Here is a 27,561-nt window from a genome sequence, read left to right as displayed (position 1 = left end):
GAGTGTTAGTAGACAGGAAGTTGAAGTTCAGGGACCATGTAGCAAAGATTGCAAATACAACTCAAAAGATAATTGCAATGCTGAAATGAATGTTCACATGTAAAGATATCATTTTGCCTCTTTACAATGCCTTGATAAGACCTCACTTTGACTATTATGTGCTGGTATGGTCTCCTGGTTTCCATTGTGATTCTGATACAGTGGAAAAAGTGCAAAGGAGAATGTTAAAATGATATTAGCATTGTGCAATACTGATTATGAAGACAGATTAAGAACTACAAGGACAAGAGGGCATCCTTGGAAGCTGAGAATGAATGCTGCTGAGAAAGAGGGTGAGAGCTTGATTTTTCTCTCATAGTGTTGCACGATTGGAATGGATTGCCATCACACAGCATCTAATGGCAATCCATTAGATGTTGTGTGTGCAAGCAGTGTGAATGAATTCAAGAATAAGTATGATAGCTGGTGCACATAGTATGTGGCCTCTCTTGATGAGTTTCTTACTCCCTAGAAGTCTCTCTTAATAATAATAATACAGTTTTCAGTTATTGCGATTTTTCTCTTTGTTCCTTAATTTATGAAGACTAGTATATATTTGTGAGGTTGGTTACATCAGTGAAAGGAATGATTTTGAATGTATTTGTATGTTGGATATTTGCAACTGTAATCACTACAGTAAATTATGCTGTTCGAAACTATTCTCAAACAGTACGATTTTTGAATTGTTCTTTCTGTGCTATTATTATCTTTGTGGTATTATTATTATAATACCACATTCCTCACATTCTTTCATTCAGTTACTTCTATTGCCATTGAAGCTTTATATTTCTAGTGGCACATCATTTTAGTGACATTTAATAATTTATGTTTTGATATGAGCCATGAAACTGTAAATAATTTCATATGCAAAAACTTCGATTGTTAAAGAATAATTGTGATAAGTGTTTTTCATGTAATATTTTTTTCAGTTAAACTCACAGAAATTAGTTTTATTAGAGTAGTTATCTAGAGAAACAGAAATATGATTAGTGTTTAGAATGAAGCCATGGAGTAAATATTGTCTTAAATAGAGATATAGTATGCAAAAGGAAGGTATGGAATATGCTTCTTCATTTTTTTTTTTTTTTTTAGCCAGTTGGTTTGAAATAGCATGTGAAATAACTGAATAAGTAATTGGAGAGATTAGATGATAGCTTTCATTGGAAAATCTGAATTATTTAATATTTTAATTGAAGTAACATCTGCTAGATATATCAGTTAGTGATCAGTTTATTCCTGCTATTATATGAACACTTTTTAAATATGTACCAAACTTAATTGGCATACATGCATTAATGTAAACAAATTGCAATATATTAGCAGTATTAACAATCTAATAACTATGTGCTGTTTGAATTGCTGCAGAGGGCAAACCACGTGGTGAGCCCAAGCAGGTTATGTTTTCTGATGGAATAAGGCCAGGAGGAGATCTTACAGATATTGAAGCCCCACCACCGGTACCATCATTTCTTTCAAGGCCTCCACGAATTGAGCGGCGTGTGAAAACTAAGACAGGTAATTACAGGAATTTTTTAACAGCTTTATATAGAATACGGTTTTGCTTCATAGAAACATGAACTGAAATGTTCGTATTATTAGAATTCTTGGGATAAAGCATTAGTACCTGCTAATGCATTATAGTATATGGAATAAATGGTTATTTCATACATAGTTTTATTGTATTAATAGTTCTTATAAAAATGCTCTGTAGCATTTGATTAAATTTGTAAATGGGTAAATATTTAATGCATTTAATAAGATATTTTTGCCTGTAAAGTATATTGTCATTAGTTCTGTGGCTGTAATTCCAACCAAACCGTAAAATTCTAATGCGCGGGCGCGCGCGCACACACACACACACACACTCATATATGGAATGTGATGTGTGTATTTTTCTCTTGGTATATACATTTCATTAAGTATATTACTGTGTAAAAGAAGGCTCTATATGGTTATTTAAATTATTTTTATGGTATTTTATATTTGTATGTTTCATTGCTATAATTTTCATGTTGTATAAGACACATGAAAAAGTAGAATTTATAAACAATACCCCCCCCCCCATTAAAACTGACAGTAATTGTTTATGTAAAATACTGACAGTAAGGATTAACTTAAAAGTGCAATGCATAAAAACTTGAGAGAGAGAGAGATGGCTTTAATTATAGAAAAATAGTACATAAATGCTAAAGCATTTTATAATATGAAGTGAATGAATTCAACAGTGAAAGATACTAACACTTTCATGCATATTTGTAACACTTTTTCTGAAAATCCCCCCCACCCACCCACCCACACACTTATACATAAGAGCATGTAAGCTTATTTTCGGTTTTGACTTCCTTTTATATGATATGGGTAATTAGCTGTTTTGAGGTAACATGTCAAAATAATGTTTAGAATATAGTTAATCTTTTTTGTTAAAAGTTATAGAAAACTATAAAGAACCTTTGAGGACTACAGGAATAAGCTATTGTAGTGAATGCTATAGTGAATTTTCATTAGAAAATTTCATTGTACCTATGTTGCTTTGGTTGGGGAAAGCTACATAGCTACAATATGGTTTGTTACAGTGGTTTGCTGTGGTGAGGATCAGCTGTATATATCTGCCAAGTTATATTTTAGAGTAATGAATTGTAGTCCAGGTATGATACTTACTTCATTTATATTAAGCACACTAGATAATTCTCTTCTCACTATTAAAATATGCATTTAAATTATTTTACGCCATTACTTTTAATCCACATTATTCATAGGTCTGGATTAATAATATTTTGTGATATATCTAGAACTAAATTTTGAAGATTATTAACTATTTGTTGCAAGTATTTTGCAAGAAAAAAGTTCTAAGAAAATAAAATATTTCCTCATTATCTCATGAATTTTTTCAGATTTACTGATGCTTATTTTTGGCTATTTATACAGGTTAGTTAAAGCAAGCCGTAATTAACACCTGACTATTTATTTAATATAGCAACTCATTGAAGAACAGTACTTCTTTTCAGATCAGCTTCTTAAATGAACATTAAGTAATAATTAATGTTTTTCATGTTCTTATTTAAAGTATTACTCTAACACAGTTTAACAGCAGTTATTTCTAAATCCAGCTGTACCGATATATATGTATATATATATATATATATATATATATATATTCTACATAGTTTGAATAAGCATACCTCTTATTCTCTTGGGTTACGTTTACAGTGAATAGTAATGGCATATGGATCAGTTTGCTTTCATAACAAGATGTATATCAAAATGATTAATTTTTTTGTTAAATATAGCAATTGTTGCATTGAAATTAAATTTATATTTGTAATTTGATTTTTATAATTAAATTCCTTAATAAAAATTTGTATTGTTGATGTGCTGCCTGTGTGGCTCAGTGGAAGAGTGGCATTTGCTCCACAGCTAGGCCCTACAAATTGGTTTGATTTTAGTCACCAACTAGAGGAAATTTTTCTACTTTTCTTCAACCATTTCCCCCTGAGTTAGTCAATCTCTGGCACCAGAAAGTGTTTTTTTTTCGCCCCTCCTGGAAACTCGGATTTTTCATCCTGTAAACTCAAGAAAATTGACCATATAACTCACATTATTTCAGACAATAAATATAGTGGTAGGATGAAGGCACACTTGTCAGCCATCTCTTCACTGGATGCTGTTTATAATTAGCAATAGTTTGGACCAGCTATCCACGGAGATCGAACTCTTCCCCCCCCCCCCCCATTCTCCCAGTTTAGATTGGGATAAAATGACTTCACATATTCCCTATAGGGGCATAAAAGGTGTTTGCAAATTTTTTATATTTTTTTTATTAAGGAATAATAAAATATGGCTAGTGGTGATGGGATTAGACACCAGGGATAGATGATGAATAATGGTGGAGATAGTGTGCACCCTAGTCTCACACTGATTTTACTTCGAACCAACTTCCTATACCTTCAATTCTAACTGGTGATGTACAACTCAAATACAAACTATGTATGAATGCTTGATATTTCTGTCTTATTCCATACAAATTTATTCATTTGATTTCCTACCATACCAGCTTTGCTAATTCTGTTGTCTATTTCATATTTAAATGTCCTATCTTTACTAAAACATTGTGCCTAAATTTCTACATGATTTTCATGTCATATTTGTAATAGCAGTTATTAAATTTAGTTAAATAATCCTTCAAGCTTTGTATTTATTTAGGAGTATAATCTCTGCATAAAGAGCTGAAATTTTACATCTTCAGGTTTAATGCCCATTTTCCTTCATGTAGATCAGTGGTGTCCAACCTTTTTATCACATTCGGCATAGTTGTTTAATAAATATCAAAGATATTTATTACCATTCTGGGTATATATTCAGCATACCAATTACACTGTATAATAGTAGCATCTTATCTTGTCATATATTTTCTAGATTTACAAAATTTAGATACAAATCCTTGTTATATTCCCATGATTTCTCAACTGTCTTCAAGTGAAAATCTGATCCTGACAACCTCTGTTTTGCCTCAGCCCAGCTTGTTGTTCTTCATTTTCTCCTCGACAATTTATCTTAGCCTCTTCTTGAGCATGCTTGCCTAAATTTTACCTGGAACACTCACTTGGGAAGTTTCCAATTTTCATGTTCAGTTTTATTTCTCTCTTTACAGATGGATACTATGAGAACTCAACTCCAGTCATCTAGAATGCAGCCTTTTAACTGTGTCTTTTGAATTACACAGTGCAGCTACTGTAATACTATACCTTCATGTTTGAGCATTTCTAGTCAAATATCTACTACCCCAGCTGCTTTCACACATTTCAGATGTTTGTTGACTTTTTCTTTCTCCTGATTGCTTTCTTCTCACTTCTTGTTTCTTTTTGTCTCTCCAAATAATTACTCCAAACGTATGATATCTTTATCTTCAGTTTTCATGTCATCTTTATCATCTCTGATTCCTTTTACCGTATCCTTTGTTCCATATCTAAGCTATTTTCACTTAGCCACCAGAACAACTTGCACTTTCCTAATATTTATTTGATGTATTCTTACCAAATTCTTCTCAAGACTTTTGTTTAATTGCTTTATTCTTACATTTTTCTTTGTGTTCTCCCAGAGCATATGCTGACTTTCTTGCTAGGAACTTCTGATGTTCTCCCCCCCCCTGACAACCTGTTTTTTCTTGACTCCACATGGAGCTCTGATTTTTCTCTCCTTGCAGACAACTTCAACACATATGCCTTGCTGGTTGAATCAATCAATATTTTCTTCAGAGTCTATCACCAAGTGTTTTGCTAGTGTTTTCAAACTCCTTCATTTTTCTCCAGTAATATTTGTATACTTAAGTCTGAAGTTCACCACTAATGGCTCTCATCGTTGATTACCTTTAAAAGTTTCTTTTATATATTCAATTTATTGTGTTAAAAATTAAACTATCACTTCCTATTTCAAATTGTCTATATACTTGTGTCCTGAACCAGTGTGAGGACATCACTGGCTGCAGTAGTATAGTCAGTGAGACTTTTTTTTTTATTCTTTGTGCCTTTTGTGCACAACTTTATGCTGGGACATGGTTTTATCTATGATTAGCCTATGTCCTGAGCAGAAATTTAGCATGTTCCCTCTCTTTTATGAGTGACTCCCACCCACAACAAGTTTATTTATAAACCTGTAGTACTTTTTCACCATGAGTGGTGGGTGGGCTAAGGATTTTTTTCTATTTTATTGCAATTTGTTTTTGAATATTTTATTTATTTTTTACATAGTCAAACTCTGCTCCAGAGACCAAACATGGAACTTTTTCAAGCCACTTCAGGCTTCCAGTAATTGGGATGGTGGTCTCGCACTAAGTGATGAAATTCATCTCCCACCTAAAGACATTAATAAACATCCATCTCTATGGTAGGATTCAAATCTGCTGCCTGTTAGTTGGAGAATGCCAACTAGGCCAGTTAGTTACTTCTTCTGTGACCCATGGCTGGAAAGCATTCTGCGTATTTTCACTCATAACAGTAAAAAATGAACTCTTTACATTTGTATGCTCTTTCCCCCCTCCCATTGCTTTGTTTTATGCTCTAGTAGAGCATGTCAGTCAAGTGCACCATATCTCTTATGTATTCCTTAAATTAGCTTATGAACTTAAATAATGTCTCCTCTCCATATATTACATAAATTCAGTTTCAGCCAATAATTTGATATTCATAACTATCATGATACAACCCTTTCATGCACTTTGAGTGAATCTTCTCTGTAATCCTTACTTTGCATCCATTAAATATCTAGTTGACCAGAGTAAGTTGTAATCCAATGTTGACGTGACCAGAGATTTATATAAGGATATCGTAACTACTTCTAACTACAAATGAAAATTAATTTAATTGAGCCTATAATCTATGAGCTTAGTAGTTGTCTGGCCAATTTAATTCCTGAACTTAAATTCCCTGCCAACCAAAATATCGAGATTCTGATATTCATTAACTTTTTTTTCAAAACTTTTCATTTGACTTGTTTCCATCTAATACTACTTTCTTTTCGGATTACATATATGTTTCCTAAAATCATCCAAACAGTTAACTACTCAGCTTCACACCATCAGCAAAGAAAGAAATGTTACTCTTAATATTTGAACCCAAATCGTTTAGTAATATATTGAACTGTTAACACTGAACCTAGGATGTTCCACTTCTAAAAAGCTTTTAGAAACTTTCCTTTTTAATCTTGTTTACTTTCCTTATTTGTCATTGTTTAATCAGCAGGTTTATATGGAACACTATTAATGGGTTTTCCAAAATCCAGATAAAGTCATTACCACCCCTCTATAGTAATGCTGCCATTACTACCTATATCACTATATTATACTTGACAAGAATAGTATAAAGATATTCCTGTTAATCCTTATCCAAGTGTAAACAAAGTTTGTGCATGAAGTATCTTCACAAACTCTTGACTTCACATCATTTGCCTTGGTATCCCATAATGCATAAGTATACTTCCTTTCAAATGTGTATATTTCTATGCATTATGGGAACGGTCACTATCCAAACTGTTTTCCACATTTATTAAGGTCTTGTCAGTGGTAGCCCAGCCAAGTAAGATAAGGCTGAACCAATGCAGTAGTCTTATATTTTCCATATACAACCAGTAAAATAGTATCATTGTATATTCAGATACTGTGGACCAGGGAAAGTTGTGGGAAGTTTTTTTTTTTTTCATTTTATAGCTAAGTGAAAAGGCTCACAAATAAGCCTTTTCACTTAGTGTCCCAAAAAAATGTATGCACACTTTGAGTAATTTTAAATACAATGCTTATTAAGATACATCTATGTTTTATAATCCAAGCTAAAGAAGACAGATGTAGAATCTTTTTAAGTTATTGCAAGTGTTTGAACTGATGGCCGTTCTGGTCCAGGCACTGCTGATAACGTGAACCAATGAAATTGCAAACATCACAAATGATTTCATTTGGTATTAGGGTGCATTCTCTTTCAATGGCTGCTTTTAATTTATTGATTGTTGTCAGTTTTGTGCCATACACCATATCTTTGATGTGTCCCCATAGATGAAAGTTCAGTGGTGTGAGGTCTGGTGAATGCAGGGGATATTCAATGCTACCTCTTCACCTATTCCATCTGTTTGGCAGATTTTCGTCAAGATAGCCCACGATGGTAGTGAGGAGTTGCTCCATCTTTCTGGAAATAAAACTGCTTCTCATCCACAAACTTCTCTCATATGCATGGCATGATGAATTCCTGCAGCAAGTTCAAATAAATGGTGCCAGTGTTGTCAAAAAAAAGTATGGTCCAATCCACACAATGCTGTAACCTCTGGTAAGTTCACATGATGTTCCACCATAACATGCAGATTCTCAGTTACCCAGTAACTGCTGCAATTGTGATGATTAATTGACCCATTTAACTTAAACGGCTCAATTTCTGTCTTATGAGCTGCTTGCTAAACAGATTTTTTTTTGGGGGGGGGGGGGGGATTGGCAGCAAGTTTCCAGCAGTTCATTTTCTCTTGTGGATGTCCTCAGCCTTCCAGAATGCTGCTTCTGGATGTCTTGAACAGTTCCATCTGCTTTAAACTTATCTCTCATCTGAGTAGTGGTGAGTCACATTGGCAGATTTGTTTGAAAATATTCCTCATATTTCCTAAAATGTTATCAGGTGTTTATCACATTTAATCTTCCCTTAACAAAACCTTGTTATTGTGTGGGTCACTGGATGATCAGAACAAAGTGCAGCTTTTCGTGTTGAAGTTATCTGTCACACTTTTAAGATTAACTACTTGAGCCAATGAATTTCCCTTATTAATTGGAATCACTCTTACAAATTTCTATCCAAGTGTTATTCTCAACTCATTGAAACGAGTAAAAGGGATTGATTAACCCTGCTCATAAGCTGGAAAGTGATTTAAGATTTCACTAGTTACCTCCTTCTGTTATTGTACTTCAAGCAGTAGTTCTTCTTCTAAATATCTGTTTTCTAAATATCTACATGTATTTTGCAAACCATGTATAAATTCCTTATCTAAAATAGTTTGGACCATTCAAAATTATATCTATGGGGCTGGTTATGCTTAATTTATTTCACTTTTTACACATCTGTGAAAGCATTTAGAGTTAATATCTTACCATTCCTAGGTGCCAAATGCCATTGAAATTTTCTCTCCTTTCAATTGTTTGGTGCTTATTTAATTTTTTGTATTAAATCTTATTACAGAAACCAGAAGAAGATTCTACAGAAGCTTCTCAAGCAAACACTCAAAGAATTAAGATTCTAGCTAGTTTTCTGATAAATTTAAAAGTTTACTCTCTGACCTACATTTTGAAATTTGGATATTTTAAGCATACTAACAACTTTTTTCTTGTTGCCTAAGGAGATAGTGTCTTCCTGCCCTATTCTACAAGTTGTGGGATCAAACCCCTGTTGGTTGATTATTGATGTCTTTATGTGGTGAATTTTTTTCAAACTGTGTGAGACCACCACTCTGTTTGCTGGAGGCATTGGAATAACTGAAGGTACTGTGTTTGGTTCCTAGAGCAGGATTTCTGTATTATTTAGCCTTTGCCTTACCCACTGTACTAAATTATGCTCTGGGTGTTAACCTGCATCTTTCTTGGGTTTCAGAATTATCATTAAAAAAAAAAAAAAATTCTGAACATTTAGTCTGTTGCATTAACTATTCCTTGTTTAATTTTTATATATTATCTGATCGAAAATATCTGGATATCCCTTTGTAGTAGTGACTGTGGCTATATACATCACAACCATTGCTCATACAGTTATAAAAGGAAGCACACGGTCTTGAAATCATCATAGACAAACATTATTAATAGCAAAATGGGTCATGGCAAAGAGCTCAGTGACTTTTAATGTCGCACTTCCATAGGATGCCACATGTGCAACACTCAGTTTGGGAATTTAGCCCTACTTTAGCCTCGATCAACTGTAAGTAATTTTATTGTGAATTGGTAGAATTTTGAAAACGTTTCACCTTAATTCCACATACAAGGTGTAATCAAAAAATATGGTGGATGTTAGAATTCAAGAAAGTTTATTAGCCTAAATATAAATAAAAATATCAACATGAAATTCCTGACATGTTACCCTCAAGGGGTGTACAGGATATTATGATAGTACTACATGAAAAATTTACATAATTACTAACTTCCTGTCAACTATTTTCCTCCAAATCAATCTGTTATTTGTCAAGACTCCAACATTATTTGATCTTATATTTTTGTCTTCTAAGGCACTTTTTTCCTGTATCAATATCAATCCTGTATGTTGGTTTTCCTGTGGGTCTTATTCCTGCCAAACTGGCATAGAACACTTATTTTGCTAATCTTGTTTAAGTGACCATACCATGTGAGATTAGCTTTGCTAACACATTCCTGGATGCTAACAATGTTAAGTTCTTTGCTAATATCCTCATTTTTAATATGATATTGCCATTGATGCCATCTGTTCACGCTAATCTTTCTCAGGAATCTCATATCTGCGGTCTCTAGTCTTTGGTCAAGTGTTTTACTTCTGACCCAGCTCTCAGATCCATAAGTTAAGATTGATTCGAACACTGTCTTGTGTACAGTTAATTTAGTGTTTTGACTAATTTCTCTATTATTTCATATAAATTTGTTGACTTCCTGCCAGTACTGGCTTTGTTGATTCTGTTGTCTATTTCCATATTTAATTTACCATCTTCACTAAAAATAAAAATTAATATCTTTAAAAAAAAAAAAGTATTCTCAATGGCTTGCCATGCACTTATTCTAGCATTCCAGCTACTTTTTTTTTGAAACATTTCTAGAAGTTATCTTTCTATAGTTCTTTTAAAAAAAATGTGACATTCACCATTTCATGGCTGCTTCAATTTCTTTTACTGATGTAAAATGCAATCTCTTCATCATTGGTTTCAATTTTTGAAAGAGCGAGAAGTCACAGGGCGCTAAATCAGGCAAATATGGCAGATGTGGGCACACACAGTAATTTCTTTGTCTGTTAAGAATTGTCGAATTAGATGAAACATGTATCATGGAAAAATGTAATGATACAACATGAAACTCTTTGCCCACTTCTGCTGTCTGTTTCGATGCACATCATTCAGCAAATTTTCCAGTACTTCTTTAGAATTCAGAATTGACTGTTGTGCCTCTGTGTATGAAGTCTGCCCACATAATCCACTCCAGGTCAATAAAGACATTCAGCGGAACTTTGAAATTGGATTTCTGTTGGTGCATCTTTAATAGCTGAGGTAGTTGGTGTTTTCTATTGAACTTTGGATTTTGGTCTCAGGATCATAACCATACACCAAAGATTGTTATGATATCCTGGAATAAGGTTTGGATCTGAAGTCTCATGGTTATGTAATTCTGATCACTTTAAATTTTCATGATGATGATGATGTAAAAACACAGGCATCCAAAAACTGTGTTTACAAAGCAAGCAAACCAATCATCTTGAATTCATGTTGGAGGTTTGATGCAATATTATCAGCACTGAGAAAGGATTAAAACTAATTTTAATGCTTCCAATATTTCGTCTCAGACACAGAGGCATCTTCAGGGATTACAAAAAACGTTTTGTAACAACACACACAAATACAATACAGTGATAAGTAAAACAAGTGAGTGAAACTAAAGTCCTATCTAGGTGGTGTTGTCCTCTATGGGCATTTGCAGGAGACCTAGAATGTAAAGGGGGATCTCTGATAATTAATGTTTCCCAAATTTTGGGAAGTTTTATACAACCATATTTATTTAAATTAGGTCGATTCCTGATTGCCAATGCAGATTTAAAAAACAGTCTTTCATTTTTGAATTTACTATAGTTGGAACATGGTGGTTTTTTATTTTTTGGAATTCTTTCTGAACAGAAGCTTCTGAGATGACAAAGCTTAGACTAAGGCCCACTCTAACCAATAGAGCCCACAATCTTTGTTCCAGTGAAACCGCCCTTTCAACCGAACTTAAACACATACACAACAACTTCCTTTCCAATGGCTACAATGATTACAGAATTAAAAAAATAATCTAGTCCTTCACCATTCCTCGACCATCTCTTCAGAAGGACTTCAGAAATGCCATCATCATACCTTACACCCATAGCACATTAGAAAAAATAGCCAGGTCGTTAAAAAAGTACTATCTCCATACAGCTTTTAAGCCACACCGTAAACTTACTACCTTTATCTGTTCCACCAAAGATTAGCTCCCTCCTCTCTCAGTGCCTGGAGTATATAGAGTACCTTGTTCTTGTAAGCTGACTTACTTCGAACAGACAGGTAGATCAGCAACCATCCGGTTAAAAGAACACAAGTCATATATCTGCAATCATGATTATGGTTCAATCTGATCTTTGCAGACCATGTTTTGGATACAACCCACAGGATCTCCTGAAAAAAAAAAAACCACCATGCTCCACTATAGTAAATTCAAAAAAGAAAGACCGTTTTTGAATCTGCATCTGCACTCAGGAATCAACCTAATTTAAATAAATACGGTTGCATAAAACTTCCCACAATTTGGGAAACATTAATTATTAGAGATCCCTTTTTACATCCTAGGCCACCTGCAAATGCCCATAGAGGGTGCACCACCTAGATAGGACTTTAGTTTCACTCACTTGTTTTACTTATCATTGTATTGTATTTCTGTGTGTGTTGTTACAAAAAGTTTTTTGTAATCCCTGAAGATGTCTCTGTGACTGAGATGAAATATTGGAAGCATTAAAATTAGTTTTAATCCTTTCTCGGTTCTGATAATATTTCATTAAACCTCCAACATGAATTCTTCACAGCACTTAAGCTTCAACACATGGATTCTGATCATTCATGGTGCAGAAATAGTACGCAAAGCAAAACAACATGGCAAGTCAAAACTACGCTTATTGAGGCAATTAAATCAGCTGACCATTTTAAAAAGATGTCTGGACCCAAGAGTTATTCCTAACTGTGTTAAACTTAAAATCAAATTTAAATCAAATAAAATCCTCTGTGTGTGTGTATATATATATATATATATATATATATATATATAAAAACAGGCTAGTCTGGCACGATTACAAGAGCAGATTGCCGCAACCTGTACCAGCCTCGCTATGGCAAATGCCACTGTTGGCTCATTACAATCAGAGCTCTCCGCTATACTCAATCCTAAACTTTGGTCCATTCTCTTTGGCATCTCAGAAGCTTCTGCTCAGAAAGAATTCCAAAAAATAAAAAATAAGCATTTCAAAAAAGTTTAATAACCTTTGTAAATTGAAACTGCTATCTCAAGATCAACCGCTCCATATAGTAGTCAACCTATCGTCAAAAAGACTCAGCGAAGATGCCATCAGTGCCCTAAGCCTCGACCACGATTTTGCTGTCACACCTAAAGAAGTTCCGATATTGGATATTATGTACAACATTGAACATGGAATCTGTCACTTAGCTCCGGAAACAGCCAATATCATCAGACTTGACATAGCTAACATCCTCTCCAAGCGGTCACCTCCAAAATGTAATATATCTTCCAGACAACTCTCTGCCCTCAGAAAATTATGGAAAGAAATAAGTATCATCATCACCAGAGCTGATAAGGGTAATGCCACAGTTGTACTTAACGCCTCAGAATATAATCGGAAAATAGATATTATTCTCCAGGATCGCTTTACCTACGTACCACTACTTGAACATGATCCCACATAAATTCGAGTTAAAAAATTTAAAAAATAAAAACTACTTAAAAAAAGTGTCCTCCTGGCTTCCTGACATATTACAAAAAAAGTCAAATCTTTCGCTCCCCCCCCCCCCCCCCCGGGGGGGGAAGACCGAAATGAACATATGGACGTAGTACAAAAAGTACTACGTCCATACAGCTTTTAAGCCCCCACCGTAAATTTACTACCCTCACCCGTTCCACCAAAGATCAGCTCCCTCCTCTCTCAGTGCCTGGGGTATATAGAGTTCCTGTATGCTGGCTTATTTCAGACAGACAGGCAGATCAGCAACCATCCAGTTAGAAGAACACAAGTCATACATCTGCAATCACAATTATGGTCAATCTGGCCTTGCAGACCATATTTTGGATACAACCCACAGGATCTTCTGGAAAAAAACCCACCATGCCCCATTCCCCTTTTTAGTAAATTAAAAAAAGAAAGACCGTTTTTTGAATCTGCATCTGCACTCAGGATTCAACCTAATTTAAACAAATAGGGTTTCATAAAACTTCCCAAAATTTGGGAAACATTAATTATCAGAGATACCTCTTTACATCCTAGGCCACCAATAGTCCTCAGTCTTCTGGGAAGTTTTCCCACTAGATTTTGGTATGTTGCTGTGACAATTCCCTTTCATTCTTGAAGAAGAACATTAGGGAAGTTTTTCACTGATATCAGGGGTGATTTGGTGTTGCCTGCAATTGGTATTCCAATTCATTCCACATATGTTCAATTGGGTTGAGGTCAGGGCTCTGTGCAGGCCAATCAAATTCTTTAATACCCAGCTCATTAAATCATTGCCTTATGGATGGGAATTGATACAGGAAAGAGCTGTCACTGAACTGTTGCCATAAAGTTAGACACACAGAATAGTCTAGAATCTTATTAAGCCTGTAGCATTAAGATTTCTGTCATTGGGACTGGGGGGGGGGGGTTCCAGTCCGAATCATGAAAAACAGCCTCAGAAAACGATACCTCTACCAAAACTCTTCACAGTTGGTGCAACACATTCAGGCAGGTCACATTCTCCTGGCTTCTGCCAAACCCAGATGGTGAAGCATGATTCAGAGAGCACCTTTCCTGCACCAGTATAATAGCAGTGATCTTAACACCACTCCACCCAACACTTGGTGTTTCCCTTGCTGATGTACAGGCTGAAGGAATTAGATTTCCATAGCTTGTGTACAGCTGCACCTTCATGGAAACCTAAATCCTTCAGTTCCCAATGAATAGTGTTTCAACTTAGGTGTTTCAACATTTTTGTGTCCTGTGATTTTTTTTTTTTTTTGTGCTCGCCAGTTGTGAAAATTGAAAAATCTTCACATCATTAGGAAAGAGATCATCATGTATGAAACAGATTGTGAAGATTTTTGAATTTGTTATACAATTGGGATACTTCAGCTGGAAAAAGAAGATCTGTACAGAGATTGAAGGCTCAACCATGGGTAGTCCTCTAACTCCATCCTTTTCTTCTTCAAGTATCATCCCCTAGATGGGGGTTGGCAACCATATCATGAAACTTTTTTTTCTTTTGCTGCTCCGGAACATTTATGGTACTTCAGTCCAGTCCTTAATGTCTTCAAACCACATTCTCCTGGGTCTACTTCTCCCCCTTTTTCCATCCAGTTTCCCTTCTAATATTAAATTCTGAATGCCTTCTTGTCTAGTTAGCTGTCCAAAATATTTAAGTTTTCATTCTTTAATTAATATTAATATCCTTATATTTTTGCTTTCTTTAAAACAGCTTTGTTTTTCATTTTCTATGTCCATGGTATTTTCAACATTCTTCTGATGGTCCACATTTCAAAACTTCTATTTTTTTTTTTCTGCTTCTTTATTTAGAGTCCAAGTTTCATTGTTGTAGAGAAGATTTGACCATATATAGCATTGCATTAATCTTTTTTTGTGTGTGTCTATATTTAATGTCTCTGGATGTTAGAACAGTTTTCATATCAATAAAGGCTTTTCTTGATATCTCTATTCTTCTTTTTATTTCTTTAAGGGAATTTCCTCTGTCTGTAAATATTTGTCCCAATATATAAAAGACTGAACCTGTTCAGTTTTCTTTTTGTTAACAGTTATGTTTAGTTTCCTATTTATTGGTTCTTTTGATATAATCATGCACTTTGTTTTCTAAGCTTCTGTTGTAAATTTCTGTGACTAAGTTTCGAGATTTAACTATAAGACTGTGTCATCTGCATACCTGAAGTTGTTGAAGTGCCTACCCCCGACTTTATCACCCTTCAGTTCTGAAATATTTTTAAAAACTTGCTCACTATATATGTTGTACAGTAAGGATGATAAGACGCATCCTTGTCTTACTCCTTTTTTGATTTCAAAGTTGCCAGAATATGTATTTTTATATCTTATTGAGGCCATTTGATTCCAGTATATATTTGTAATTATGCATAGATCTTTTCCTTTTAACCCATTATTCTGTAGGATATGTATTAATTTCTTGTGATCTATTGAATCAAATGCTTTGGTGTAATCAATAAAACAAAGATATATGCTTTTCTGGTTATCAAGGCTTCTTTCACATAATGTTTTCAATTTGAAAATTCTTTGAAAACCTGATCGAGTGTCTTCTATTTCTTCTGACAAAAATGCCTTTTATTCTTTCTAGGATTATTCTCAGTAGTAATTTTGTAACATGGCTTGTTAAACTTATTAGTCTATATTCTGAACATTCAAAAGTTGTTGGAATTTTGGGAATAGTGAAAAAGATGGATTTCCTTAGATCATCAGGGATGTATCCTAGATGTTATTAAAGATAACCTTTATGTCATTAAGTGTGTTTTCATTTACTTCCTTTAACAATTCGATAGGGATCTGGCCAGGGCCTGGTGTTTTACCTGTTTTCATTTGACTTAGAGCGTATTCTATTTCTTCAGATGTAATTTTATTTTATAATTACATGACACCTCCAGGGAGTCCAAAGACTCATCGAAGGGGAGGGCTTACTCTACAACTCTTTGTCTCCACAGCTCAATCCACCAACTGCAGCTACACCAATGCCATCTACCACCCACCACCACCACCAGTGATATTTTCACAGACAATCACAATATTTGGTTCACCATTTTGTATATCTGGTGCATCTGTGCAATCAGAGTCAAACAGTTCTTTTCCATATTCTTTCCATCTTTTTATGATATCTTGTGTCTCTAGTAGCATTTTTCCATTTTGATCTTTTATACAAGGATTATGGTTGAAATTTTTCTTTTTATTTGTCAGAGCTTGGATTGACTTATGCATTTCTTTATAATTGTGTTTCTTGTCCAATTCCTCTATTTCTTTACATTTTTCATTTAGCCACTTGTCTTTAGCCTTCCTGCATTCATTTTTTATAATTTTACTGAGTATTCTATACTGTTGTGTACTTTTCTTTTTTTATCTTTCATAAGTTCTAGTATCGATTCAGTCATCCAGGGTTTTTTATTATTGTATTTAATTTTTGGAATTATCTCATTAACTGTCTTATATGTTGCACTTCTATTTCAAAAAATTTGACCACCTGTTTTTAATTTCCTTTGTGTTACAAAGTATATTGTCTTCTGTTTTATAATCTACATGATCTAATTTTTTCCTAATTTCTTAGTTAAACACCATTATGTTGTCAGGTATATTCAGAGCTGTCAAGTCTTTCAGTATGATTGTTTTTAGAAATGTTTTTTAGTTTAATTTTTAAAGTAGACACAACAGGTTTATGGTCTGAACCTATATCAGCACCTTGGTATGCTTTTATGTTGGTTATATTATTTTTGTATCTGTTATTTATCATTATGAAATCTATTTGGTTTCTTATAGAGCTATCTGGGTTTGTTCAAGTATATAGTCTGCACTCTGGATGTTGAAAAAAGTATTCATTATGCGTAAGTTGTTTTGAATGCAGAATTGTATCAATCTCTCACTTCTTTCATTTCTTTCGCCTAATCCAAATTTTCCCACAACTGGATTTTCTTCCCCTTCTCCAACCTTTGCATTCAAGTCACCCATCACTATGAGTATGTCATTTGATTTTATATATTCTATAGATTTTTGTAAGTTGTTATAAAAATCTATTTTTTCATCATTGTGAGTGATCGTAGGGGGATAAACCTGGATAATTATGATGTTAAAGGGTTTTGCAGCTAATTACAAGTATTATTCTTTCATTTACGGGCCACAGCCCATTACATATTTAAAGATGTCTTTCTTAATCATGAAACTCACTCCATATTCATGCTTCTCTCCACGAGAATATACAAATATAAATCCATCTTTTTCTAGTTTTCCCGTGTTAGGCCATCTTGTTTCATTAATTCCCATCACATCAACTTTAAGTCTTTTCATTTCCTCTCTAAGGTTGTCAAAATTCCCCAGTTTATATAATGTTCTCGCATTTCAATTTTCAAGACTCTGTTTCTTGTTTTCAAATGAGGAATATCATATGCCGATCATGGAATGCATTTGCAGTGCTCGTTTTTACTCACAGTTTCAGTGTCTTCTTCTTCCCTGTAACTATTTACAGCTTGGGACATTGCAGAGGTTCCAACTTCCAAAGCACAGCTTGTAAGATATTTCCGTTTCTCCATGGTTGACTATAGGATAGTAACGTGGTGAGGCCCCGATCTCTTCCACGTCTGCAGTAGCCAACTAACTTGACTCGCACTCCATCCTTAGCAAACTATCATTTGAACCTTACATAGGCAAAGTGGGTATTAAATCCAACATTATTTCAAAGCTGAATGTTTGAAGAAACTATGCAAATTTTGTAAGTTGACCTGAGAGCTTATGAGAATACAATCCTCGGCATCCCCAAGTTGCCTTAGTATGGACTACTTAAAAGACATGGGTGCTGCCCAAGCATCCATATATTCACCTTTTATTAGTCCATTTGATAAAGGTTTCATTAGCCTGACAGCTGTTTCGAACTGGTTGGTTCTCTTCAGAGACCAAGCACAAACATTAAGAGAGCAAAAACTCTCGTTCAGTATTAAGGAAATTGAAATGTCAGAGAAATGTATTTTTTTATAAGTGAACTCTTGGTCTGTGCATAAAAGTAATATGGATGCTTGGGCAGCACCCATGTCTTTTAAGTAGTCCATACTAAGGCAACTCGGGGATGTCGAGGATTGTATTCTCATAAGCTTTCAGATCAGCTTATGAAACTTTTAGTTTCTACAAACATTCCACTTTGAAATAATGCTGGATTAATTTAATAATTTAATATCCATTTTTTCCTATGTAAGTTTACATCACTGAAATAAAGCCTTTTGGCTCTTTCTTTAGTATTTATTATTTGAACCATCTGAAAGACATTGTTTTCACCCATTCATCCCCAACCCTCTTTCTGGTTTGGCATGCTGCTGATGATTGAAGCATTCATTTATTACATGTTGCCGAGTGATAAGCCAACTGACCATATAATTAAAAACAAAGGTCAGTGTTTCATCATAAATCATATAAATATTATTAAATAAATGAAATGTGCAAAGCAAGGCTGTTTTGTGGTATATTAAACATTTAAGAGATTATTCAGCAATTTTGTTAAAAGCTATCAACCTGGAATATGCAACATTGAACTCATTGCTACCTCTTCACTGTATGAAGAAATTTGTGTATGAGGAGGAAGTACTAGAGCTGTTGCACAAACTGAATAACAACTCTGCAATAAGAACTGATGAGGACACATATCCCCATCAATTCCTATTGCAGAGAAACTGAAGGGACATATGAGCACAAATGCTAAAAGAGTGTTCAGATGAAGTGACTATTCCTTTGATCAGTCTAGATAATTTGAGTCTCAGAACAGGGAAAATTCTGCAGGAATGGAAAGAATGCATGGTAGTCCCATTGCACAAGGGTGGTGAAAAGTGTATCCAGCTATTGACCAATCAGTATCTGAGGAGTGATGGCAAAGATTTTGGAAAAATTGGTTAGGACTCACATTCAAAAATGGGTTGACAGAGAATCTTTACTTTGCAATGAGCAGCATGGGTTTACTAAGAGAAGATCATGTTTAAGCAACTTGCTCACATTCTATAATAATGTTACCACTGAATTGGATTTTGCCTCTTTCTCCTGTTTGCAAACAGGAGAAAGAGGGAGTGATATGATTGAGACTTACAAACTTCTGACAGGGTTATGCAGAATTTCAATAGATGGAATTTTTCATTTTATGGAGGATACCAAAAGGATGCAAAGGCATCTTTGGAAGTTAAGAATGAATGCTGTCAAAAGGGTTGCAGGCTAGCATTTTCTCTCATAGAGTGGTATGTTATTGGAATGGATTGCCATTGGATGTTGTGTGTACAAATAGCATTAATGAATTCAAGAACAGGTATGACAGCTGTTGTAAATAGTATGGCTCCCTGAATGAGTTCCTGACTCCCTGGAGGTCTCTCTTTAATAATAATAATAATTTGCATATAGAAAACTTGTGTAATAAAATAATAAATTCATTTTTCTTGGTAGGTGATAGCAGTGCTCCGCGATCAGCAAATAACAGTATTTCTTCAAGTGGACGGAAAAACAAATTGCCACATCCAAAGTATCGCCATAAAAGAATTGTTATGTGTGATGATGTTGGTCCCCTACCCCCACTTCTTTTGCCTTTAGGTATTTGGGAATATTAAAAGTTCATAATAAAATTTTGAAATTCATTTAGGACTGAATTATCAGTAGTTAAATTTTCTTGCATAATTTTGTTTTAAATTGTAAGTTTTTATACAAAAATTATTATTTTTTTGAATATCTTTCAAGATTAAAGTACAAAAATATTTCTAATTTTCCTGAAAATAATTACTTGTGAAGTGATTTTGTATGTAAATGTTGCAGAATAGGTGGCATAGGATATATATACTGTACCAGACGTAATGTTTGGTGACATGGGAATAAATCATATCCATTGGATGATTGGTTATTGTACAGAAATGGATTCCTCTTTTTATTGTGTTAATTTTTTATTTATAATTTTTTTTTTGGGAGGGGTTAGCTCAGGAGAGAAATGTTATAGCACACCTGAGCTAATGTCTCTTCTCCAATATATATGTTAATAATACTGAACAGGGGTGCTTAAGGGTCAAAGCTGTATAACTGAGAGGAGACCTCCACATAGCCTTTAAAGGAATGCGGAGAACCGACCAGGGCTTCTGACCTAATGTCCAATCCTCACCTTCTCGTGGTGCACCCTGTTGGGTATCTACTTTGATACTGAACAAACGAGGATGGGCTGGCAATTTGGGATTTAGCCGACCAAATTGTATTCTTATTGGTTAAACCAAAATAAAAAATGATGGTACAACATGACAAAATTTCATGCCGGCTGGGGCGTCGCCCGGTTAAACAAGGCCCCCGTTGTTTTCGCCAGGGAACCAGGGCGAACAGCGAAAAATCAGCTACTGGAACAAATCTGAAAACAAACCCCAACTCAACATCACCAGAGTTAAAGATCGTAAGAAGCCTGAATGTAAGAAGCCTGAATGGCAAAGAAATGGAGCTAGCTGAGGAATTAGATAAGTACCAGATCGACATAATAGGGGTGACTGAAACAAAAAAGACCAAAACTGGTGAGATCTTTCTGAGCAATAAATACAAAATGTTGTATTCAGGCAATGACAATCAAGGAAAAGATGGAGTAGCCATAGTATTCAACACAAAATACGAGGCTAATCTTCTTGAATGGCAGTCAGTCTCAAGTAGAGTAATGTGGGCAAATATGAGAATGGGGAACTGGACAATGAGACTTATTTGTGCCTATGGTCCCACAGAAGGTTCTACTAAGGTAGAAGTGGAGGAATTTTTTGAGGCTTTAGAAAAAGCAACTGACACAATGAAAAAGGAAAAGTTGTTCCTTGTTGGGGATCTAAATAGCAGAGTAGGAAATGATTGTGAGACATACAAAAATATTTTGGGAAAATTTGGAGAAAAGAGCAAAGCTAATAATAATGGCAAATATCTGTTGGATTTCTGCTCAGGACATGGACTTGTTATTACTAACACCATGTTACAACATAAAAATGTGCACAAATTCACATGGAGAGAAGAGGCTAGGAATAAGAAAAGTCTGCACCAGGGAGAAAACATCACTATTGTTGATAGTGATGTTTTCTCCCTGGTGCAGGACACCAGAGTGTACAGAGGATTTGAAATTGGAAGTGATCACTATTTAGTCTTGAGCAGGATAAAATTGAATTTCATATTGAAAAGAAAAACATGTAAGAAAGTTTTAAAGCGAATAAAAGTTAAGCAGCTCTCAGATGTGAACTGTAGACTAAAATACACAAAGATTATTGAAGAAAAAATGAAAGAGTTTGAGAACAGGAATCAAACCTTGGAGATTCAGTGGCAAACTCTGAAGAAAACATTGATTGATTCTGCCAGAGAGGCATGTGGTGAGGTTCTGTGCAAGGATAAAAAAAAATCAGAACTCCTTGGTGGACACAGGAAGTTAAAGAGGCAGTGAAGGAAAAGAAGAAAGCATATCAAAAGTTCCTGGCAAATAAGTCAGCTTTTATTCTTACAGAATACAGAGACAAATGTAAGAAAGCTAAACAGTGTGTAAAACTAGCTAAACAAAAGTCATGGGAGGACTTTGGCAAGAATATAGAAAATAAATATCAAGAAGGTGGCAAAATATTCTGGAGGTTGTTGAAGAAGCTTAGGAATGGAGGAAAGAGTGCTGTAAAAGGAATTAGAGATGATAAAGGTGACATGAAAACAGGAGAAAAAGATATCCTTGAAGTATGGAGTAATTACTTTGAAAAACTGCTAAATGAAACAAGCAGTGATGGCAGCACAGTGATAAAAAAACACTGACCAGGCATGCAGTCAGGATTACATATCCATACTTGAAGTAGAAAAAGCCATCAAAGGCTTGAAATTTGGAAAGGCAGCAGGAGTAGATGATATTCGACCAGAAACTGCATAGTTCAGAAAGCCTGGACGGAGGGACGAATTCCTGATGAATGGAGTAGAGCTCTCATAGTACCCATATATAAAAAGGGAAATAAAACTGAATGTGAGAATTACAGAGGTATTTCCCTACTGAGTGTTCCTGGCAAGATCTATGCAAGTATACTTGAGAAACGGTTGAGAAGAATTGTGGAAGAAAAGCTTGGTGAAGAACAAGCTGGATTCAGGAATAGAGGCTGTCAGGATCAGATCTTCACTTTACGACAAATAGTCGAGAAAGCATGGGAATATAACAAAGATCTGTATTTAAGTTTTGTCTATTTGGAAAAGGCATATGACAGGGTGCCAAGAGAGAAGCTATTCAATACGCTGCAGTTATATGGTGTCAATGGGGCATTATATCAAGCAATACTTAGTCTTTATTTGAGTTGTAAGTCAGCAGTTAGAATTGAAGGAAGTACAGGAAGATGGTTTAATGTTAAATTTGGTGTGAGACAAGGATGTACATTATCCCCTCTGTTATTCATTATCTATATGGATCACATTATGAAGGAATGTGGTATTAAACCTGATATCAAAATTGGAGATGTTAATGTCAGCTCTTTGCTTCGGATGATGTTATACTTCTAAATAAATCCGCTACAAGTCTGCAAGATTCTCTGACTAAATTGAATAGCTGTTGTAATAGATATGGTATGAATGTCAGCAATAAAAAGACAAAGACAATGAAAATAGGCAGAATCATTGAAAATGTCAACTGTATTGTGAACGGGGAACCTGTGGAACATGATTTGAAAATCATTGAATACAACTCTATTTAATTTTAATGTAATGTAATATTTTTTTATTTTAAATACTTATTTAAAGTATATACATATGTATCTTTCTTGAAGAAAATAGTATGTCACTAATAAAACAGAAATTCGAAAAGGCCTAAATACATCTGCACATATGGTTATTAGTTAAATTTTATTCACAGTCACTTTCTGACTGTGGCTGCATTCTTTTCTGAGAGACTTGAATTAAATCACTTGCATCAATTGAAACACTTTGGCGTCCTGTTCATGCTGCGATGGCAAAACATTTTCTCCAGTAAAAATGAACTAAATTAGCACTAATTTCCAATAATTCTGAAGATTGAGTTCTTTTTTACCATGAACTCTGTAATTAATCGTTGAGATCCTGTTTTGACTAGATGTTTGTATAATTCTTCATATCGCACCATACATGACTTCAGTTCATGCTTAAACTGAATACAGCTTGTTCCACATTTAGATCATGTGTAAGAAAATGACTTTGCAATTTACTAGCCATTTGAAGCCCTTCTTTAATTAATCCTGCAGTGAGTGGAATCTTTTCATCATCATCACTTTTTTCTTTTTCATCAAGATTCTCAAGAACGGCTTCTATTATTTCGTCATCACTAACAGCCTTGTCAACCATCAATTCTTCAATATCTGCAGACAAAAAAATCATAAAATCTTTCTCCTCCAACTGCATGTGCTAATCTGATGATATTGGGATATTCAGTTTGTATGCAAAGGTATGGTTTTTTATTTTTTACACATTCTGGCTGAGTAGCTTTCCAGCATGTATTTATAGTTGAAGGTTTCAATTCTAATAATGCCAACTTAGCAAGTTTGATGCAATCCAAAATAGAAAATTTCTTCCACACATCAATGACTGTCAGTAAATTATCCTTATCTAGTTTATCCAAAATGTATTGGAATGTTCTTCTTATGTAGTAAGTTTTGAAGGCAGCAGTCTAGTGGTTATATTAAGGATGTTGTATTAGGTTGCAGAAAACAAAATTCCACATTCGGATGTTCTGAAACAGGATGGCCAGGTGCATTGTCTATAATCAATAAAACTTTAAAGTACAGATTTTTTCCCATCAAATAGTGTTAACTTCTGGAACAAAACATTGATGGAACCATTCATTAAAAATTTCTTTTGTAACTCAATCTTATTTTTTGCCTTCCACTGCACTGGTAATGTGTTAAAATCAACACCTTTCATTACCTGCAATCTTAGAGATCGATTAATGAGTAATGGTTTTAATATATGATCTCCTGAAGCATTGCTGCAAAATAATAGAGTCACACAATCCTCAGCTGCTTTAAAGCCACCAAGTTTTGGTGATTTCGCTATAAGTTCTATTTGGCATTTTTTCCCAAAAACTGCGGGTCTCAACTGTGTTGCAAACTTGATCAGGAGTGTAGCCACCATTTTCAATAATTTAGTTTTGAAAGAAATTCCCTAGCTGCTGGCTCATCTGCAGATGCTGCTTCTCCTTTTATTTTTACATTATGAAGCGAGTATCTTTTGAGAAATTTTGTAAGACAACCTGTGCTTGAAGAAAAATCACAATTGTTGTTCGATGTTGTTGGCTCCTTTTCCTGAATCTGTTTGTACAACTGTAAAGCTTTCTCTTTGATGACGTTTCCATCTAAAAGTATTCCTTTTTGTGCACAATCTTCTATCCACATCGCTAGTGCCTTTTCCATCTTCACTTTTTTCCAACTTGGCACCTAATTTTGTTCCATAAAGAACAGATTTTCTAATGGCCTCTCCATTTTTCGTAATCGTTCTCATGGTAACTTCATTCAATCCAAAATATTTCCCTAAGGATGTTGAACCTTCTCCAGCTGCTAAACGATCTAAAATTTGAATTGCCACAGTTGTCTACATTCTGTAGCATAGAATAAACCTTGATATTTAAAACATCAAGGGGTTCCCCAAAATCCAAATATGTACTGTTTTAGGAAATAATAATTATAATGGAAATACTCTTTTTAACAGAACCGAATTCAAACAGAAATTTTAAAAATAAGCACCATTTGAACCATGTTAAATCAAAATAAACCATGTAAAAATATAATTGCTTTTGTTTTCTAAAGTATGTTATTTCGAAATCGTGTAAAAAAAAAAAAAGCCATGTAAAAAGAGAATTAGCTAATTCTCTTTTTTAAAAAAATAGAATTTAAATACTGATGTTTTTAAAAAAATACATCAGTAATATGCAATAGATTCTTAAGGAAAAGATTGTGGTAAGGTATCCTGTGTGCATAAGGATGTTAGTTATTTAAATTATAAGAAACAAGCTAGAAGAGTTAGCCTAGCATAGTATTTCATAATCAGGCCAAGCACAAGTATCAAAAGAAACTGTTAAGTCGGGGTGAGACTAATCATTATAGAAAATTAAGTTTCACTCGGACTTAACATTGTTATCACTCTATTGAGAAAGTTAATGATTCATCAGAATAAAGAAGCACTTGGTAGAATTCTTAATTTGGTTTTGTTATCTTATCTTAACTTAGTAATGTAAAATTTAATTGAATTATTATTGTATAGTTGCTTAGTCTAAATTACTGTAATTAACTAACCATTTGCTGGGTATAATAATCTAAATGTGAAACGGCCGACCTCTGAGACACGTGGTGAATATACAAGTATATCTGTTATGTATATTCACTCCCCCCCCCCCCCCCCACTGTAACACTACGAGAGTTCTGAAAGGTTTCCGCAAGCGGCGCTGTGCTGCGTCACACAGTGAAAGCATGAAGTACACATCGATGACGAAAGAGAGAAACGGCAAGGAGTTCAAAAGCAGATGTAACGCTGCGATCCAGGCTTTTTAGACGGTTTTCCTGCTGCTGTATTCCTGTGTCACGGAAGTCCGGCTGGTATGGAGCCTCCACGCGGGTTTCCTTTGTTGGTGAAAGTTATGACCGAGAGAACTTACCAGTCGGAAACAAAAGCCCAGCAGATCCTGATGGTGGAAAACTACAGAATAATTCCAGTTGAAGTATAGAGGGAAATCGTATAGAAATCCCGAGGAAGTGTGAAGAAAAGCGATAATATAAGGTATTTGTCTGACGAAAGAATAGATGTGGCCAAAATAGAATATCCAGCAAATCGGTAAGGTGAAAACTTTATGGCTACTAACTAAAGAATTGAATGAGAAGATCTTAATGTGTGTGCTGAGAGACATTTCTTTTGAACTGTTGCTGATTGAACTTTGGAGGAAATTTAATAGTGTCTGATAGATGTGTCTTGAAAGAGAGTTAATTATGATTTGTTCTGGCTTAAAACTGAGATATATGTAAAATTTGATTAGGATTGTTAAGGAGAACCTTGAATGAAATTTGATAAGTATTAAGAGAGAGATTTTAATGATTTGAGTAGAAAATTGAGATTAAGTGACTAAATGTTAGCATTTATGTTTCTGAGATAGAATTTTATGAAAAGTGGATAATTAACTATATGTACAAGAGTTTAATGATGTATATAAAATTTAATTGTATGATTGACTAAGTGCTTCTCAGTAAAATATATGAAATTTAACTGTAATTAAATGTTTTGTTTTAATGTGAATATTGTCTTGCCTGTATCTAGATCCTACTGCATTTGCCATAAAAATAACGAATCACACAAAGACTGGAAATTGTATTAATTAAGGTAATGACTGCAAAGTGTATATTTATAGCTGAGAAGAGTGAACGCTGACTGTGATCTATCTCCTTGGTTCTACATTTAGTATATCCTAGGATTCAGGGTGGCGCAGCGGAACAAATAAATTTTCTCTAAGTTTGAAAAGGGAGATAGAACCAGTTCTGAGACAAAGAAATTGGCATCCACCATTTGCATTTCTTTGTCTCACAAAACAAACAGCTTCACTCGGCCAGTAGTGTAATAGAGATAAGAAAGGGCATTTAAGGACAGGGGACGACACAACAAAACTGACATTAAAAGCTAAAGACAACCCAAAAGAATTGATGAGATACTATGCTGCCTACAAAAAAATTGACAGGAGATAGTATGCAGGTGGCAGCTGAAATTGTTCAGCTGATGAGTACCCATTTTGCTAAAAGCTATCAACTGGTGTATGCAATCTTGTTCATGAAAGCAATAATGTTGCATAATCTTGAATAGATTTTAGTGCACCACCCTATCATCATTATACAACCAGGTCAAAGGAATAGCTAGTTCAAGCTGAACATTTTTTAGCATCCATGTAGGAATCTTCACTCCCTATTACCTAATTCATATTCAGTTTCTAGCAGCTCCAGTACCTTCTCCATCACATACCTTAGTTTCTTCTTCAAGTTTAGAGATAGTTTTAAGCTATATGTTGCATAAGTCATGTCAAAGTTTCTGAAACAGAAAACTGTATAGTCACCGGAATGCAAATAATTTACTTACTAAAATTATTTACAAGCTGACATTTTACTAGCTCAAGCTAAGCATTATTGAAGACACTAACAATATGCACTCGATAAAGAAACAAAACAAAACGACCTTGTTATCCAGGATTATGAGGAGAGATTGAGAATTTGTGGACTGCAGACACTAAACAGGAGAAAGAGGGATATATGATAGAGACCTACAAATTTCTGAGAGGGTCATCCAAGGATACCAGTAGAATGGAATTTTTCAT

General features: G+C 34.5%; 1 protein-coding gene across 2 annotated transcripts in view; it reads left to right on the top strand.

Annotated features, from left to right (window-relative positions):
- The window catches only part of Sara (Smad anchor for receptor activation), a 418,622-nt gene that overhangs the window by 182,855 nt on the left and 208,206 nt on the right, over positions 1 to 27,561 (top strand). The window contains exons 8-9 of one of the 2 annotated variants that reach the window (XM_090410156.1): positions 1,405 to 1,554; positions 19,683 to 19,826. In XM_090410156.1, the coding sequence (XP_090266282.1) occupies positions 1,405 to 1,554; positions 19,683 to 19,826 (294 nt within the window). The remainder of the gene's footprint in view (positions 1 to 1,404; positions 1,555 to 19,682; positions 19,827 to 27,561) is intronic. The other variant, XM_090410157.1, reaches the window with a different exon arrangement.

The sequence above is a fragment of the Typopeltis vanoorti genome, chromosome 20, assembly GCF_054136105.1.
Source record: "Typopeltis vanoorti isolate ZY-2024b chromosome 20, IOZ_Tvanoo_1.0, whole genome shotgun sequence".
Classification (NCBI taxonomy): domain Eukaryota; kingdom Metazoa; phylum Arthropoda; class Arachnida; order Uropygi; family Thelyphonidae; genus Typopeltis; species Typopeltis vanoorti.
The sequence above is the reverse complement of the archived record's forward strand: the minus strand, read 5'-3'. Positions and strand labels throughout refer to the sequence as shown.